This window comes from Eurytemora carolleeae, unplaced genomic scaffold (genome assembly GCF_000591075.1).
Source record: "Eurytemora carolleeae unplaced genomic scaffold, Eaff_2.0 scaffold816, whole genome shotgun sequence".
Classification (NCBI taxonomy): Eukaryota; Metazoa; Arthropoda; class Copepoda; order Calanoida; family Temoridae; genus Eurytemora; species Eurytemora carolleeae.
Window position 1 is genome coordinate 92,055 of NW_019396746.1, and position 15,329 is coordinate 107,383.

At 32.0% G+C, this 15,329-nt stretch overlaps 2 protein-coding genes across 4 annotated transcripts; one reads left to right on the top strand and one right to left on the bottom strand.

Moving 5' to 3' along the window:
* Positions 1 to 609: 609 nt before the first annotated feature.
* On the top strand, positions 610 to 7,806 carry LOC111708115 (uncharacterized protein DDB_G0290685). 3 transcript variants are annotated; one of them, XM_023481388.1, is made up of 7 exons: positions 610 to 659; positions 1,411 to 1,847; positions 3,091 to 3,201; positions 4,052 to 4,170; positions 6,848 to 6,949; positions 7,306 to 7,341; positions 7,699 to 7,806. In XM_023481388.1, the coding sequence occupies exons 1-5, from the start codon at positions 643 to 645 to the stop codon at positions 6,881 to 6,883; spliced, it is 720 nt and encodes a 239-aa protein (XP_023337156.1). In that variant the 5' UTR covers positions 610 to 642; the 3' UTR covers positions 6,884 to 6,949; positions 7,306 to 7,341; positions 7,699 to 7,806. The 3 variants fall into 3 exon arrangements, with proteins under 3 accessions (XP_023337156.1, XP_023337154.1, XP_023337155.1); XM_023481386.1 differs by lacking the exons at positions 6,848 to 6,949; positions 7,306 to 7,341; positions 7,699 to 7,806 and having other exon boundaries at positions 4,052 to 5,627; XM_023481387.1 differs by lacking the exons at positions 6,848 to 6,949; positions 7,306 to 7,341; positions 7,699 to 7,806 and having other exon boundaries at positions 3,094 to 3,201; positions 4,052 to 5,627.
* Positions 7,807 to 7,835: 29 nt separating this feature from the next.
* Positions 7,836 to 15,262, bottom strand: LOC111708116 (uncharacterized). The gene is made up of 10 exons (XM_023481389.1): positions 15,161 to 15,262; positions 13,999 to 14,098; positions 13,139 to 13,200; positions 12,814 to 12,865; positions 11,978 to 12,040; positions 11,470 to 11,548; positions 10,844 to 10,885; positions 9,545 to 9,604; positions 8,919 to 8,990; positions 7,836 to 8,514 (listed from the first exon to the last, which is right to left on the bottom strand). Exons 1-10 carry the CDS (start codon positions 15,174 to 15,176, stop codon positions 8,479 to 8,481), a joined length of 582 nt encoding a protein of 193 aa, XP_023337157.1. The 5' UTR covers positions 15,177 to 15,262; the 3' UTR covers positions 7,836 to 8,478.
* Positions 15,263 to 15,329: the final 67 nt, after the last annotated feature.

Genomic DNA, 15,329 nt, shown 5'->3' on the forward strand with positions numbered 1-15,329 from the left:
GGACAGTAAACCAAATGAATACATAAAAAGGGACAGTACACCAAATGAATACATAAAAACGGGACAGTACACCAAATGAATGCATAAAAACGAGACAGTAAACCAAATGAATACATAAAACGGGACAGTACACCAAATAAATACATAAAAACGGGACAGTACACCAAATGAATACATAAAACAGGACAGGACACAAAATGAATACATAAAAACGGGACAGTACACAAAATAAATAAATAAAACGGGACAGTAAACCAAGTGAATACATAAAAACGAGACAGTACACAAAATAAATACATAAAAACGGGATAGTACACCAAATGAATACATAAAAACGGGACATTAAACCCGATGAATAAATCAAAACGGGACAGTACATTAAATGAATACATTAAAAGGGGACAGTAAACCAACTGAATACATAAAACAGGACAGTACACCAAATNGGGGGGGGGTCAGATTTTATAAAGAAACATTAGAATTTAGAAATTTATATAGTTATACTCCAAGGTTTACTTTCTGCTTCAATCAAATATGCAAAATATGAAAAAAAAATGCAAACTAAACGATCCACATATCTAGCCATTTTTAAGTTTTTTTATCCAGGTAGAGAAAACCGGAAACTGCATTCCTGACCTAATCATGGATCCAAAACACAGGTATTTTTTTTAATAGGCAAGAGACCGCGATATGTCTTCTTGATAATTATGTGAGATACTTAAAATAAAATTGCGGAATTTTATTTTTTTAATTTTTAATGAGAAATTAGAAACAACGCAAATGAACTTTTTCAGGCAGAATTTATGTAGCCAGGCAGTTGTCTTAGGGCTTTTATTTTGTGTTACATCATGTCTTATGAATCTGGAAGAAAAGCCACCAAATTTTGGGGATCCTAACTTTTACAGTTAAAAAATATATCAAAATACCACAGAATAACTGAATAAAGCCTTGAATCTAAAGTTCGACTTTAGACCTGAAAATACACATGATTTTTAAAATTTCTTAAAAATGGATTTTAAAAAAACTTTAAAAAAGGGTTCCACAGTGATTTCTAATGTTTGGTGTCAAATCTATAATTACCCAAACCAAATATGCCTGAATTGAACAAACTAAAATCCTAAGCAACAAAAAACTGAATTTGCGCTGTGCACAGTGGGCATTTTATTAATTTGAAAATGAAATAATAAGCACAAAACCTTTCACCCATAGATTAATAACAATATTGATAGAACACTGATGTCGTCTTTTAAAGATTTAGGGGATTTTCGTTCACAATAACCTTGATGCAGAAGCCCCAAGAAGTTACGCGTATGCTCTCTGTTTGTCTTGTAATTTAACGCGGCATGTTTTTTATTATACTTTCAATTGGATTCAAATATTACGTATTATTTACATTGTACTTAATTTTAGAGCAATTTTTGATGCGGAGAGATTGAAGCCAGACCTTCAGTATAATTTTACTCACGATATATCACAAGATCAGGATCAGGATACACAAGATCAGGATCAGGATACACAAGATCAGGATCAAGATACACAAGATCAGGAGCAGGATACACAAGATCAGGACCAGGATACACAAGATCAGAAGCAGGATACACAAGATCAGGAGCAGGATACACAAGATCAGGATCAGGATACACAAGATCAGGACCAGGATACACAAGATCAGGAGCAGGATACACAAGATCTGAATCAGGATACACAAGATCAGGAGCAGGATACACAAGATCAGGATCAGGATAAAAAAGTTCAAGTAGCTCCTGGAGATGATTATCAGGGATTAAGAAGGAATAGAAACAACTGTCACAAGGATGAACAAGATGAAATATGGCAAACCCTCACAGGTTCTTCTAAGTATAGTTCTCTTGTCGGTTTTTTGTAAATGTGATTAATTCTAATTGTCTAATCCTAATATCTTTGAGACCTGAGGTGGCAGATCTTTGATAATTTAAACTAGGAATTCTGTAAGATCAAATCTTTGAATGTTAAAACATCAAAGATTTACACAGTTAAGTTGCAAAGTTAAAAAAAAATTATAAAATAATAGTTTGAGGCAAGTGTTAATTGTTCAGTTCCTATATAAAGCGGTTCGATGTGAGGTATTAACACCGCATTTCTGTTTAATTGTTTAAAGTTAAAGGGACTGTAAACTGTTTAATTGTTTAAAAGTTAAATGGACTGTAAACTGTTTGATTGTTTAAAAGTTAAAGGGACTGTAAACTGTTTAATTGTTTAAAAGTTAACTGTAAACTGTTTGATTGTTTAAAAGTTAAAGGGACTGTAAACTGTTTAATTGTTTAAAAGTTAAAGGGACTGTAAACTGTTTAATTGTTTAAAAGTTAAAAGGACTGTAAACTGCTTAATTGTTTAAAAGTGAAAGGGACTGTAAACGTAATTTTGAGTGAGCTTCCATATAAAGAGGAATATTCCCGATTCACAACAGGACCCTTCAAACCTTTGACTGATCACCGAGAACAGAGATCTCAGTGTAAATATATCTTTAATCTGCGTAAAAGCCATAAAATTGGGATTTACGCTATATAGCGTACTATGTGAACTCAACACTGATGACGTCACATTTATTCCTGGAAACTCTAGAATATTTATTGTTAAACGTAGTTTTAAAAAATTCGAATGTGAATGTATATATTCTTCCACTTCTAGAAAGTAAATATTAATATACCTTAAATATACAGTGGTAGGCGAATATATCAATACAATGAAGACGACTTTTTATTTAAGTTTTGGTTGTTCACAAGCTTTTTTCGATTTACAAGTAATCAAAGAGAAGCTTTTTAAATTAACTACATCTATTGAATTTTATGTTCATGTGCATCCATGCTGCTTAACAGCGTGATTTAAATCGAAAGTCGTCTTCATTATATTGATATAATCGCTTACCACTGTTGAATAGCTTGTAAACAGTGTTAAATGGAAGAACACTTAAAATTACGCTCACAGTCGCTTTAGTTTAAATAATGTCTGATTATTGGGAGAAATTCATTATTTCAGCTTCATATTGTCTATACTCCCTTTACATTTTCCCGTACACTCCCATTAATAGAATTAATACTAAATAATATTAAGAAGATAAAGCTTCTACTGTATTCTACACACATACCATTGTTTCTCAACCTGCTGAGTCTACTTCTGACAATGATGAGGAAAATACTGTTCTCGAGTATACTGGAGATCAAGGTATGGTACAGTAATCGTCGTATACATCAATACAATACAATACAATACAATACAATACAATACAATACAATACAATACAATACAATACAATACAATACAATACAATACAGTACAATACTTCATATTTTAATTTTGATATTTGTCTGGCTTTTAAACAGCAAACACTCTTGAAAATTTAAACAAAGAGAAGCTGTCAATTAACAGCTTTTTTTTGTTTACTTGTTAACTAGTAATTTGAAAAATGCGTGTTAGAATATTTTTAATAGAAATTCATCTTCATTGTATTAATATAATTGCCGACAACTGTGTGATGAAAGTAGGGGCGATAGGTAATAAAAAAAACTAGTTAGGAAACACATCCGGTGTCGTGCATTAGTTCAGCTGAATGTAAAGTGTTTTAACCATTTCAACACAATGTGAGACACTTTCCGTTGCTTATTTATGTATTTTGATTGTAAAAAACAAAACAAAAAAAAACAATAAAAATATCTGTAATTTTTATTTTCAATGTTTTAACATGGCTTTTTAAGACAAACATTGTCTTACCAGCTCTTCGGTACAGATCCGTCCTTTCTTTACAATCTTTGTCCAGCTGTTCGGTACAGATCCGTCCTTTCTTTACAATCTTTGTCCTACCAGCTGTTCGGTACAGATCCGTCCTTTCTTTACAATCTTTGTCCTACCAGCTGTTCGGTACAGATCCGTCCTTTCTTTACAATCTTTGTCCTACCAGCTGTTCGGTACAGATCCGTCCTTTCTTTACAATCTTTGTTGATGTTCCAATAAAACTATGAAGTCAAATTTGCATTACACATGAACCCTTTTGGAGATAATCTTAAATTAATTGCAGCTCTGGAAAACATTGACAAAGAGTTTACTGAAGATGGTGATGAGGATGATCATGAAGACTGGGAAGATGATGGGATGGTCTGGCATGTTAATGAAAATGGAGAGCGTATACTTCTTGAGGTTCAAAATGACATTTTATTTTATAATAATACTCAGGGTATTAAGGGAGGGTAGGGTCACCACACCATTTTTTGTCCAACCACAAATGACGTCAAAATTTACCAATATTTCGTCTGACAATGCCTCACTTCGTCCGGCATTGTTTAAATTCTTTTTTAAAGAACTTTAAATTATTTTATTTGAATTTCATATAACGGTTTAAAATATTTCATCCTGTTTTTTTTTAAATTAGAATATCTTCTGAACGTACAATGTGCATTGGGCATAAAACTATTCTTGGACATTTTTATTTTAAAATCCCTCAAGCAAATCAAGTCCATTAAGTGCATAGAAAAAAAGTTTCTCGTGCTTTCCATAATTTGATAAAGTTTAAAAGTATTTGGTTTGTTTTAATAAAGTGAAATCTGCATCTTTGGTAACTTTGAGAATGCACACATGAAATGCACAGTTCTGTTTCTTAAAATTAAAAACTTTATGAAAAGAGTTTCTAAGAATCATATTTGAAATACTAGATTGACAAATGAATACCACAATTTGCAATTATATAGTCTCTCATTTGCTATCTTAAGTGGTACACCCTATATGTAAAGCAATTTGAATTACAATAGCTTAAAGTTTTAAAAGCTCTGTCAAACAAATATATTTACTTTACATTTCTGACACGTTTATTAAACTTATGACAGTGGATTGAATCTGAATTTGATCTGAATCAATACAGTGTAACAATGTGTACAGTGATGACAAGCAAACTGTGGAATAGGAAGACGACATTTTGTGTATTTGATAGAATTACTAGTGACTTATTAAATAACGTATCTAGTAAATGGAGTCTGTTTACACTGCACAATATTTTTTATGTTCATTGGACTTTCTAACTTTCGATATAACAGGTCTTCTATTCCAGAGTTTTCAGGTTATTACTGTAGATTGTGGAAAGGACCTTTTAACAACAACAACGCTGAAATAATATGTAGAAAGGTGTCTTGTCGCAGTGTCAATCTTCTGAATTTAAAACTCCGAAAAAGACGATCCCCCGGATAGACAAACCCTAAAAACTAACTCCAGAATTTTTTGATTTAGACTTTTAGAGAATTTCTAGCTCGCCCACGTTCGGGTAATAATTTTAGTTGCCATAAAAAATTGGGGTCCCTCGCTTAATCCGTTTAAACGTAAAAACAAACTATATAATGGGCAGCCATTTACATTTTACATACAAGAATTCACATTTTTCTTTTAATGTTTTTAAATTATATGTTGTTCTTTCAGAACAAGGTTTTTGAACCAACGAAAACATAATACTATAAATGTTTCAACCATAACAAAAACAAACATTATTCAAGTTGGATTCGGGAAGAAATTGTTCTAGACTAAAATGGAGTGACTGGTTAGGTATGGGAGTTGAACTGAGAGTGCAGAATTATAGAAAACTTTTTAGGATTAATTTGATATCTATAAAACGTTAAGGTGTCCCACTAAACATGCCAGTTGAGAGATGACCTACAAGGTGTCCCACTAAACATGACAGTTGAGAGATGACCTACAAGGTGTCCCACTAAACATGACAGTTGAGAGATGACCTACAAGGTGTCCAACTAAACATGACAGTTGAGAGATGACCTACAAGGTGTCTCACTAAACATGACAGTTGAGAGACGATCTACAAGGTGTCCCACTAAACATGACAGTTGAGAGAAGACCTTAAAAATCGTCTTGAATTGTTGATATGTGATAGCTGTCAATTAATTTGTATTAAAGGGACTGTAAACGGGGGGGGGGTGCTTCTAAATTGTCCTAGGTAACTCCCCTTCTATCTCACAAAAATTAGAAAACTTCTCAAGCAATATTGATTAATTGAAATAATATTTTTCTCATACCTTTGCCAAGCTAACAGTCATATATTTTTTTGTATATAGCTTGCCAGGAACTGCAGAGATATATGACTGTTAGCATGGTAAATTGGTGAGAAAAATATTATTTCCATCAATTTTATCAATATTGCTTAAGATAAGTTTACTAATTTTGTTGAGATAGCAGGGGATAGAGACCTGAGATCATTTAGAACCTCTGGGATAATTTTGTAAACTTTAAATGATTTTGAAGCCTGGTGTGACATCTTCTTTGAAAATGATTTTCTGATGAGATAATATGATGAACTAGCTGAAAGGCCCGCTATTGCCCGTGGAAAAAGAAGTCAATTTTTTTGGGAAAAAGTATATTTGAATTTTTTTTAGCCATTGTCACCCCAGGCTACCCATGAGTGTTCACAAAAAATTTCAGCCCATTCGGTCCAGCCGTTTGATTGGCCAGAGGGAACATATATACGAATGTCGTGTTTTATTATATCGACAATAAATTTGAATAAATGAAATAAGTAAAATATATTGGACAAAAAGGAATTAAAAACACCATTTAAGAATGGGTCAAACCAAAATAAAACCAAGTACGTATGTATTTACATTGTTCGCATTGGACACACTACACATTACAGGGTGTCAAACTAACATGATAATTTTAACTCTTCGTAAATAAAATATCTTAAAACTGAGATATAACGATAAAAACATGAATCAAAACCATCTTTTCCGCCATCAAAGATTTTCACCCGCGCTTAAAAAAATAGAACAGAGGCCATCACCACGTCGTTTCTCATGTTTAACAGTTCACCCTTTTTGTACAGGGAGATTGGAGAGAAAGGAGTCCTAGAGGTCTATAGATTAGTCTCGAGAATGGAGGAGAAGGAAGATGAAGCGTGGGAGAAGGGATGGAACTCAATTCTAAGGTAATGAAAGATATTAATCAGAGGCGTATTCAGAGTGGGTGGGGGTGGGGGGGTATGGATCTCAGACACCCCCTGGATTAATGGAATCTACACTTCCCCCCAAAGAGAAATAAATGTAAACCCCCCTCCCCCGACCAATTTCTGACTACTCCCCTGGGTTTTTAGTTCGGTTTTAAGTCAAGTTTCCAAATTCAACATATTAAAACCAAAATAAATTACATTAAAGGCATGCGTGGGCTTGGCTTAAAACTTTTAGCTATGGTTTTGCGATAAAAATCTAAACGATAACAAAATAAATATCCTCTATAAGAGACCTTAAATCTGTGCAATTTGAATAAATGTTTAATTATTTTTAGAATTCTCGGAGAGGACCAGCGCCATCTAATTGACCGGTATTTATCCATATTTAGTTAAATATTTTCATTTAATCTTAATCAAAAATCCATGGGATATGTATCATCTTAATGGTGCAACTTTCTTATTTTCAATTGGCTTCTCTGTAACAACACTTGCGCATTTCCGCATTATAGTAACAAGGAAGTACGTATAAGAATTTATAACTTTTCAGTTATAAAAACTACTATATCTTCCACTTGATGACGAGATAAAGGTTAACAAAGTACTATTGTAAATCGGAAACTCTTTGAATGAAGGCTAACTTGAAATATCAACAACATTACATTTTCAGTATTAAAATAATCTTTTTGACTTTTTAAAACTGTTTGACATCGATTTATTGTTTGATTTAGGATAATACAATTAGTAGTGGCAGATTACATGTTTGAGAACTAATTTTCAGCAAGTGAAAATGTAACAAATTTTTAATCAATCAAAGTCATAGCATATATTATTATAAAGACCCGAGATTGTGATATAAATATGATAATTGAAAATAAAATGCATTTAATTTTTAATAAATAATCTAAAAAATAATGTTATTTTTAATCTTTTCCTTACATATTTGTGTTATTACATTCATGTATGGTACACAGTACACACACATATTATTGATGTTTTTTACGAAAATACAATACATCCAAGTTTTTTAACAAGGGTCATGGGTAACACATTTTCAACAGTCAATCAGAGAAGCTATTTTTAAAAGATATTCCCTGACCCTTTCATGATAATTATCACATAATATATTGACTTTGCAACAAACTAAAATTTCATATAAAACATCCTAAATAGATAAGATTATATTAATTATAAAAAATGCTCAGTATCTTAATGGATATAAATTGATTTTGGCAAGAAAATTATGTTTAATTATGCCAGTTTGTAAAAAACAACAACAGGAGAACTAAATCTGTACTCAGCTCATTACGGTTGCTCCGTTCTTCTCAGGATTCAAAGAACCGATATTTCTTTTTGGTAACCATTAATAGGTCCTTAAATACTAATCCAGATATCTATATCATTTTCAGGAAATATAAGTTAACGAAAGGAAAGTTCCATTGATGAATAAACTAATATTCTTTAAATATAATTGATTGGTTTATCATGAAAAGATTGAAGATTTAAGGTTTCTAATTGAAGAAGAGCTGAGAGTTGGACTGAGGAACCTAAACAAACTTAACATTTATTTTATTCAAGGTATAAGAAAAAAGTTACAGGAGAAATTAAAGTTCGACTGATATTTAAAAAACATGACCAAAAATATTACATTTTTCGACGAAAAATATTATTTTTTTTCTAGCAAAATAAGAACCTGTTTGGGCAAAATTTTCACCAATTTTATCAGTTGTAAGTAGTTGAGGGCATTATATTTTCAGTGTTTTTCTAAAAGCTTTTTACTTTTAGATGCAAATTCTATATATGTTACGCTTCCTTACAACGAAATCCATCATGCATGGGTCAGTAATGTTTCTCATAAAGCAGAAGAAGTGAGAACTGAATAACTTTACAAAATACTTTTCAAATACGAAGTCTCTTCACAAGAAGCAAAATGGACTTTAACCTTAATTACCTGCTTAGTAACAAAGTTTAGGGCTGCTCTGAGTGAAAGCTGAGACAATCTTAGATTACTGGCCGTCACCATCTAAATATTCACTTATCTCTAGGGGCTGCTGGACACGTTTATAAATTTTGTAAAGTCATGGACAGTCGAGTTAACAATGGGTCTCATCTAGATCATGTTTAAATCTTGACATTGTGTCAAGGTCCAAATGCATGGGCGTTATAAATTGGTGCTCTTGCCCAGATTCGACTCCAGGCCGCTATCTGCACGTTGGTGCATAGCGCCCCGAAGGCAGTGTGGAGGTTCCACTTTGGGTTCCCTTGCAGATTTACACTTGATATTTGACATCGATATAAGCACGATTTCCATCAAAAAAAACATTGGTTTACATAGACATATTTCAATCACTTTAATTATTAATGCATTTGATAAATTTTACAAACAACAAAAAACTAAAGTTAAATTGAAAGCACTATTTTCTTAGTCAAATCAGCGTCTCCTAGTGTACTCAAGAAGAAAAAAGGTTCTAGAAAAATGGGGAATTTACATGTAAGAAACAGGGCTTACAGGAAAAATACTATGAAGTACTTTGCAGTTTGCACTCCTTATTTGAATTATACTACGATGTTAATTACCAGTGTCGAAAGTTTGAGCCTCGAACCAAGGTTAGACACTGCTAAAAGTCTTTCAAGTTCCTGTAAAATATAACATTTCATTATTATATCTGACTTTTTTTCTAAGTAAGCCAATGAAAAGCTTATATTATCTATTTAAGGTTAAATAGAAGCATTCATAATTGAAATTCAGAAAAAAAAGTGTGTTTTTTTTTGTGTGGCTGTGAGCGTAATTTCAAGTGACCTTCCATTAAAGATTCACAAACCTTTGACTGAAAAAAAATGTCGGACATAATCTACATTAGTCTACTAAAATGCTTTTATTGCTGAACACTTTGTTTGTAAGCTGTCATATATCTAAGAAATGTCAACAATTACTTTCCAAAAGTGGCAGAAAATAAAAATTTTACTGTTGAATGTTTGAAAACGCTGTTATCGTGAAGCAGCCGATCTTTTTTCCAGTATACAAGAAGCAGATCACCTGTTTGAGTACACGTACACAGCGTACACGGTCGCATTTTGAGGAACTCAAGAGGGTTTCGACGATATGTCTCTACTCGATTAACAGTCAAAGGTTTTAAGGGTACCATTGTGAATCGGGCATTGTCCTCTTTGCATGGAGGGTCACTTGAAATTACACTTACAGTCTCTTTATGAAATATATCCTCAGATATAGTCTCTTGACAAAACCAAGTTTCTTTTTATATTTGGAAGAATCCACAGGAAATAAATGAGATCAAATGGCATTATATTAAAAGGAGGAAACAGTATAAATCAAGAAAAAATAGGAAAGTCGCCAAAGTTCAGATTAATGAATGAAACGAAAAATGCCACTTAAATTATAACTGTTATTTCGGTTCGCAGTGTTATAAAATTTTTGGACAGACATTTTCTCTTTATTATTATTATTATTATTATTAAAGGACAACCCATCATTCAATGAAATAGGGGTCGGCGCTCCTAGCCGCCGAAACGTATTAAGAAGGATCAAGCCTTTTCAATTCAATTCAAAAAAATATTTTGGTAATATCCTAAATTTTTTGGAGAAAATCCGAGAACCAATCAAAACGTTATAGCACACGTGCTATTATGTACAGTTAATTTAACATTATAGGATGATTACTTTATATTACGTTCATTCTGAAATTCACGATGAAGTGAGTAGGAATGAAGTACACAATAGTTTCATAAAAATCAAATCAGACTTCTAAGGCTCTCCTACTTCCATTCTTCAATTTCAAAATGACTTCACTTTAATTTGAAATTTTAGCCTAGGTTTATGATTTGTAAATGTACAATCTTTATATAATTTTTTTTTACCTTTCTCTCAATGCAGGAGACAATATGACGACAGGTTATTATCTGAAAAATTCAAATTTGGAATTATTTGATTTACTTTTGGTTTTAGTCTCTTATGTATAAATCAGCGTATCACCAGTGGCGTAAATAAGGGTGATTATTGGGTTTATTTACCCCCCTCCCCCCTAGAATCCTGGGGGTAATCACCCCCCCCCCTAGAATCTTGGAGGTAAATACCCCTGAATAGCAGGGATTACTCCACTTACTTCCCCTACAAGTTACAGTTGCCCCCTCAAAATCATTCCCTATTGATTCGTCTGCTTTTAACACCTTTAAAAACTTGTGTAAAGACGACTATTTTCATGAAAGTAGAAGTAACATCTTTTTTTCTTCTTAGAGTAAAACTATTTTTTATGTTACTTAAAATAAATTAAGTTTTTTTACAGATCTTTGTAGTTAATGTAAAATGAATGACTATAATGAAGAATATGAAACAAGGTGAAAGGTTTTACAGGCTAAGCTGAAAGGGCACATTGACAGTTATTAATCAGGGATGCCACTATTAGGTTCACCTAAAATTACATCTACTGTCCCTTTAGATTATGTTAAATAATTTTCTATTGTTGAAAACTTATTATTGAATTGACCTGGGCCAGGTTTCTATCTGGTATTAAAGAGAGTAGAGTAGGATGATTAGTTGCAGCACGCACTGTCTCACATGGCAGACTGTAATAAAGAAATGTTCGATAAATTAATGAAGTATCTTGAATCCTGTAAAACGAAAATGTGTTAAAAATGTTACAAACTTTAATTTTCAGACAAAAACAATTCTAGTTCTTATTTTTACCGAAATCAGGCAGGAAACAAAACATTTTTAAATTAAGTTTTTTGATTAAAAAAACTATACATGTCAAATAATAAACAATAACAAAGTATCGGGAAAAAATATTTTGGTTCTATCTTATATTTCTTTTTTAGTTTTGTGGAATGTGCATATCTAAGAACGAGTTTTTTTTTTAAAGAGAGGTTCTTTGAAACACTTAAAGCAAGCACTTATATCTGCCAAAGATAAGTTAAAATAGACAGAGACATGATGCGACAGGATGGGGGGGGGGGGAATCGTTTTTTTATAAAATGTCATAACTAAAAGCGTACCGTTCCTTGAACCAAGGATCCTCAAGGAACTTTAGATAGGGTCCAATTAGTTCCGGGTCAACTCTAGGCATGTATTCACAGATTATCTACAGGAGTACAATCACAAGTTTTAATCAAAAAGTATGTTAAAGGTAGTGAGCACACAAGTTTTATACTGAGAGGATAGAATTTTAGAGTTTAAAGTTCATCTTTGGAAGGAGTAGCATCTATTTCATGCTTAAGATAAGAACTATAAGCTGGAAACTCGTTTTTTATGGATATCGAGATCTTTAATAGTTATCCGCAGTGTAATCATAGGGATAACTGAAAGGAAAAGATTATACATTGACCATCAATAGTATATATACAGATCAAGCACTCAGGATTAACACAAAAGTTACCCGAGCTGGGAACTTTAGAATTGTGGATATCGAGATTAATGCTTATTAACTTAATCCTGTTCTTGTATCAAGAAAAGTGTATAAAATTCAACCAATCAGAGTCGCTTATAAAAAGCCGGTTAATTTGAAATTTTGCGCGTCATTTGAGATTAATATACAGAAACGGGAAGGACTCTTAATTTTAAAAAACCGGTTTTTGATTTTTCTGTGCATATATCTAAAAAAGAGTGAATTAAGCAAGAAATCCAAAGTGTCCGCATTGGATATTCGGATTAAGCAGTTGGGATTAATGGTATCCCATTCTAAAGTTCCAAGCTCAGCTTAGAAAAAGTTAAAGATTTTCCTTCAGATTCAAACTTTTCATAATTTCTTAGGATACGAAGACAACATAAGTATTTCATTCAAAGACTCTGAATTATCACAACAAAGTTTACTGATTTGTCTGTGAACAAGTTCCTTGCTATGAGTGTAGGATGTGCTTCCAGGATATCCAAAAGAGTATATTTATCTGAAAAACTCTTATATTATAAATCATTCCATTTTGACTTCAATCATTTGATTAAACAGAAACTTTGCAGATAAAAGAAACCTTTTCAATTCTAACGAATTAATCAGAAATAAGGAGCTTATTAAAAGTTATTAAGAATGATATTCAGTACTAATCAAATATCATTTTTTATTTAAAAACTAACTAAAATCTATAAGACGCAATTTTAAAACTATGATTAAATCTTATGCAAAAAACTTTATGATAAAAAATATTAAAAAGATATAAGGTTTCCTACGATCTCTTGAACAATCTTTTTCCTCGCAAGCTTAACATGGAGTTCTATGGGTATTGCTCTGAAAACAAATTAGATTTATTGATTAGGAATGAGAGATAAAATAAAGCACATGAATGAGATTTTTGCAAAATGTATCCTCCATTGCACAGCATGTTCTGTGGGATAAATCAGTACTTGTGTTACTAAAATTATATTGAGAGGTTTCGTGACTCAAAATCCTCCAAATGTATTAGTTATTTTCTAAAGGTGACTGTTCCCTCTTTTTCCAAAGAGGGTCAATCACCTTCTTCAAAGTATTTTCAAGCAATAACTTCTTTATGGGGTTAATGTTTCTTAAAGTTAAATTCTTAGTGCGTATCCCCTTAGTTCATTGGAGATTATTGAGATTTTGTTCAGAAGTTTTTAGGTCCGTTTAAGGGGCTGACGTAGTGATATCTGATTCACAACAACATCCTTTAAACTGTTAACTAATAAATTATATGGAAAATTAGTAAGTTCTGCTAATTTCTCTTTATTCTGTCTGAAACAGAAATGTAAGAGTCACTAAATAGAGAAACCATAATTTAAAACAAGTAATTTTCTAAATTTTTTTTATCGATATCTTATGAATTTACGATCAGACATAGCTTTTATAGACTACTGCTGTGAATTGGACATGTCACTTCATGAATAAATTGACAATTAAAAATATGTCAAGATCACTTTAAAAGATATTTGATTACTGACATTTGCTTGTGCAACAGAGCTGAAGAATGGGACTATAAAAAGACACTGAACAAATGCAGCTGCACTCGGCAATAGTCCGTGAATTTAAAAATATTTGCTCTATCATCTCGTAGACGATCTAATTCATTACCTGAGTAATTCCTTTTGTTGCATAACCCTCTTGAGTATACCCTTAGCAGACGCTGGAATCATGTCCAGCAGATCCAGGTGTCCAGTTAAAAATATAACAACTAAACAAAAAACAATTAAAAGTTCAGAGGTAGGATATTTTGGTTGGACTGGAAATCAACTGTAAAGACTTGTATAAAAGAAACTCTGGAAACACTCTGTAGTTCAAGAGATTTAATTAAATATTATACTCTGAATAGAAGAGAAACTCTCATAAGCTAGAAAGTAGTGCTTAATTTAAAAAAAAAAACATTTCTTATTATTTCCTAATAAAGTTTCGTAATAACTAATTTTTTCTTAAATTTAGATTTTCTAAAGTATCTTCCAAAACGCCTGTTTATTTGATCAAGCCTGATACATTTATTAGCAAATCTAAAGAACAGTACAAACAGAATCATGTCCATGGGGGAGAGGGGCTATGGGGACTAGCCCCCCATTGGACAAATTCCTGATTACGCCCAGCTAAGCCCGAACTACAGTTAAAATAGAAAAAATAAAAAATCCTGGTAGGTTTTTCTTTTACTGTAAAAGCATCTTTATAGTGATACAAACTTTATGAGAACAAATGGAAAATAAAAGAAAATTTTTCTTAAATCAAGAAATATAAAGATGACTCCACAAAAGTTGAAGTATAATCTGATTTTCAGAGTTTGTTGACAATATTGATTGGCAGAAACGTACACACTACTAATATTAAGTTCAATCTGATTTTTGTAGTTTGTTGACAATATTGATTGGCAGAAACGTACACACTACAAATATTAAGTTCAATCTGATTTTTGTAGTTTAACATTTCCTTGGCAGAAATGTTAACACTGCAGTACACACAATTTTAAGGAGTATCCAGTTAGAACATTTCTCAAATTACATTTGGACTCAAACTCAATAAGTTTGATATTTGTCTTAAATTGAGTTCGGTGCAGGAATAATTTTTCTAAAAAACAATCGTGAAGGGGTCGGCAACAATTTAACCATTTCAAAAATATTTTCTTCAAAAAAATGTTATTCTTAATATGTTGGAGAAAAAGTACATATGATTTTAGTGAACAATAATAACATTAAATAAAAATTTCCAAAATAATATCAAATAAAAATTTCTAAAATAATAAATATCATATTATTACCAACATCTGTAGGCATAGTAGCCAGGACAGAAAGTATTCCGGGCTGAAATGCTAACAGGTTTGCTAAATCTCTAAATATATGAATTTTTAGAAGCCACAGTGCATATACAAAATATGTGCAATGAACACTGTACAAGCGGTTATCATCTTTTTCAGAAGTCACAGTGAA

Coding starts and splice junctions, on each gene's coding strand:
- LOC111708116 (XM_023481389.1), bottom strand. Junction 9,605..10,843: donor TCTCCTGCATTGAGAGAAAG/GTAAAAAAAAAT, acceptor TATATTTTACAG/GAACTTGAAAGACTTTTAGC. Junction 8,991..9,544: donor GGCTCAAACTTTCGACACTG/GTAATTAACATC, acceptor GTGAATATTTAG/ATGGTGACGGCCAGTAATCT.
- LOC111708115 (XM_023481386.1), top strand. Junction 1,848..3,090: donor AATATGGCAAACCCTCACAG/GTTCTTCTAAGT, acceptor AATAATATTAAG/AAGATAAAGCTTCTACTGTA. Junction 3,202..4,051: donor CGAGTATACTGGAGATCAAG/GTATGGTACAGT, acceptor AATTAATTGCAG/CTCTGGAAAACATTGACAAA.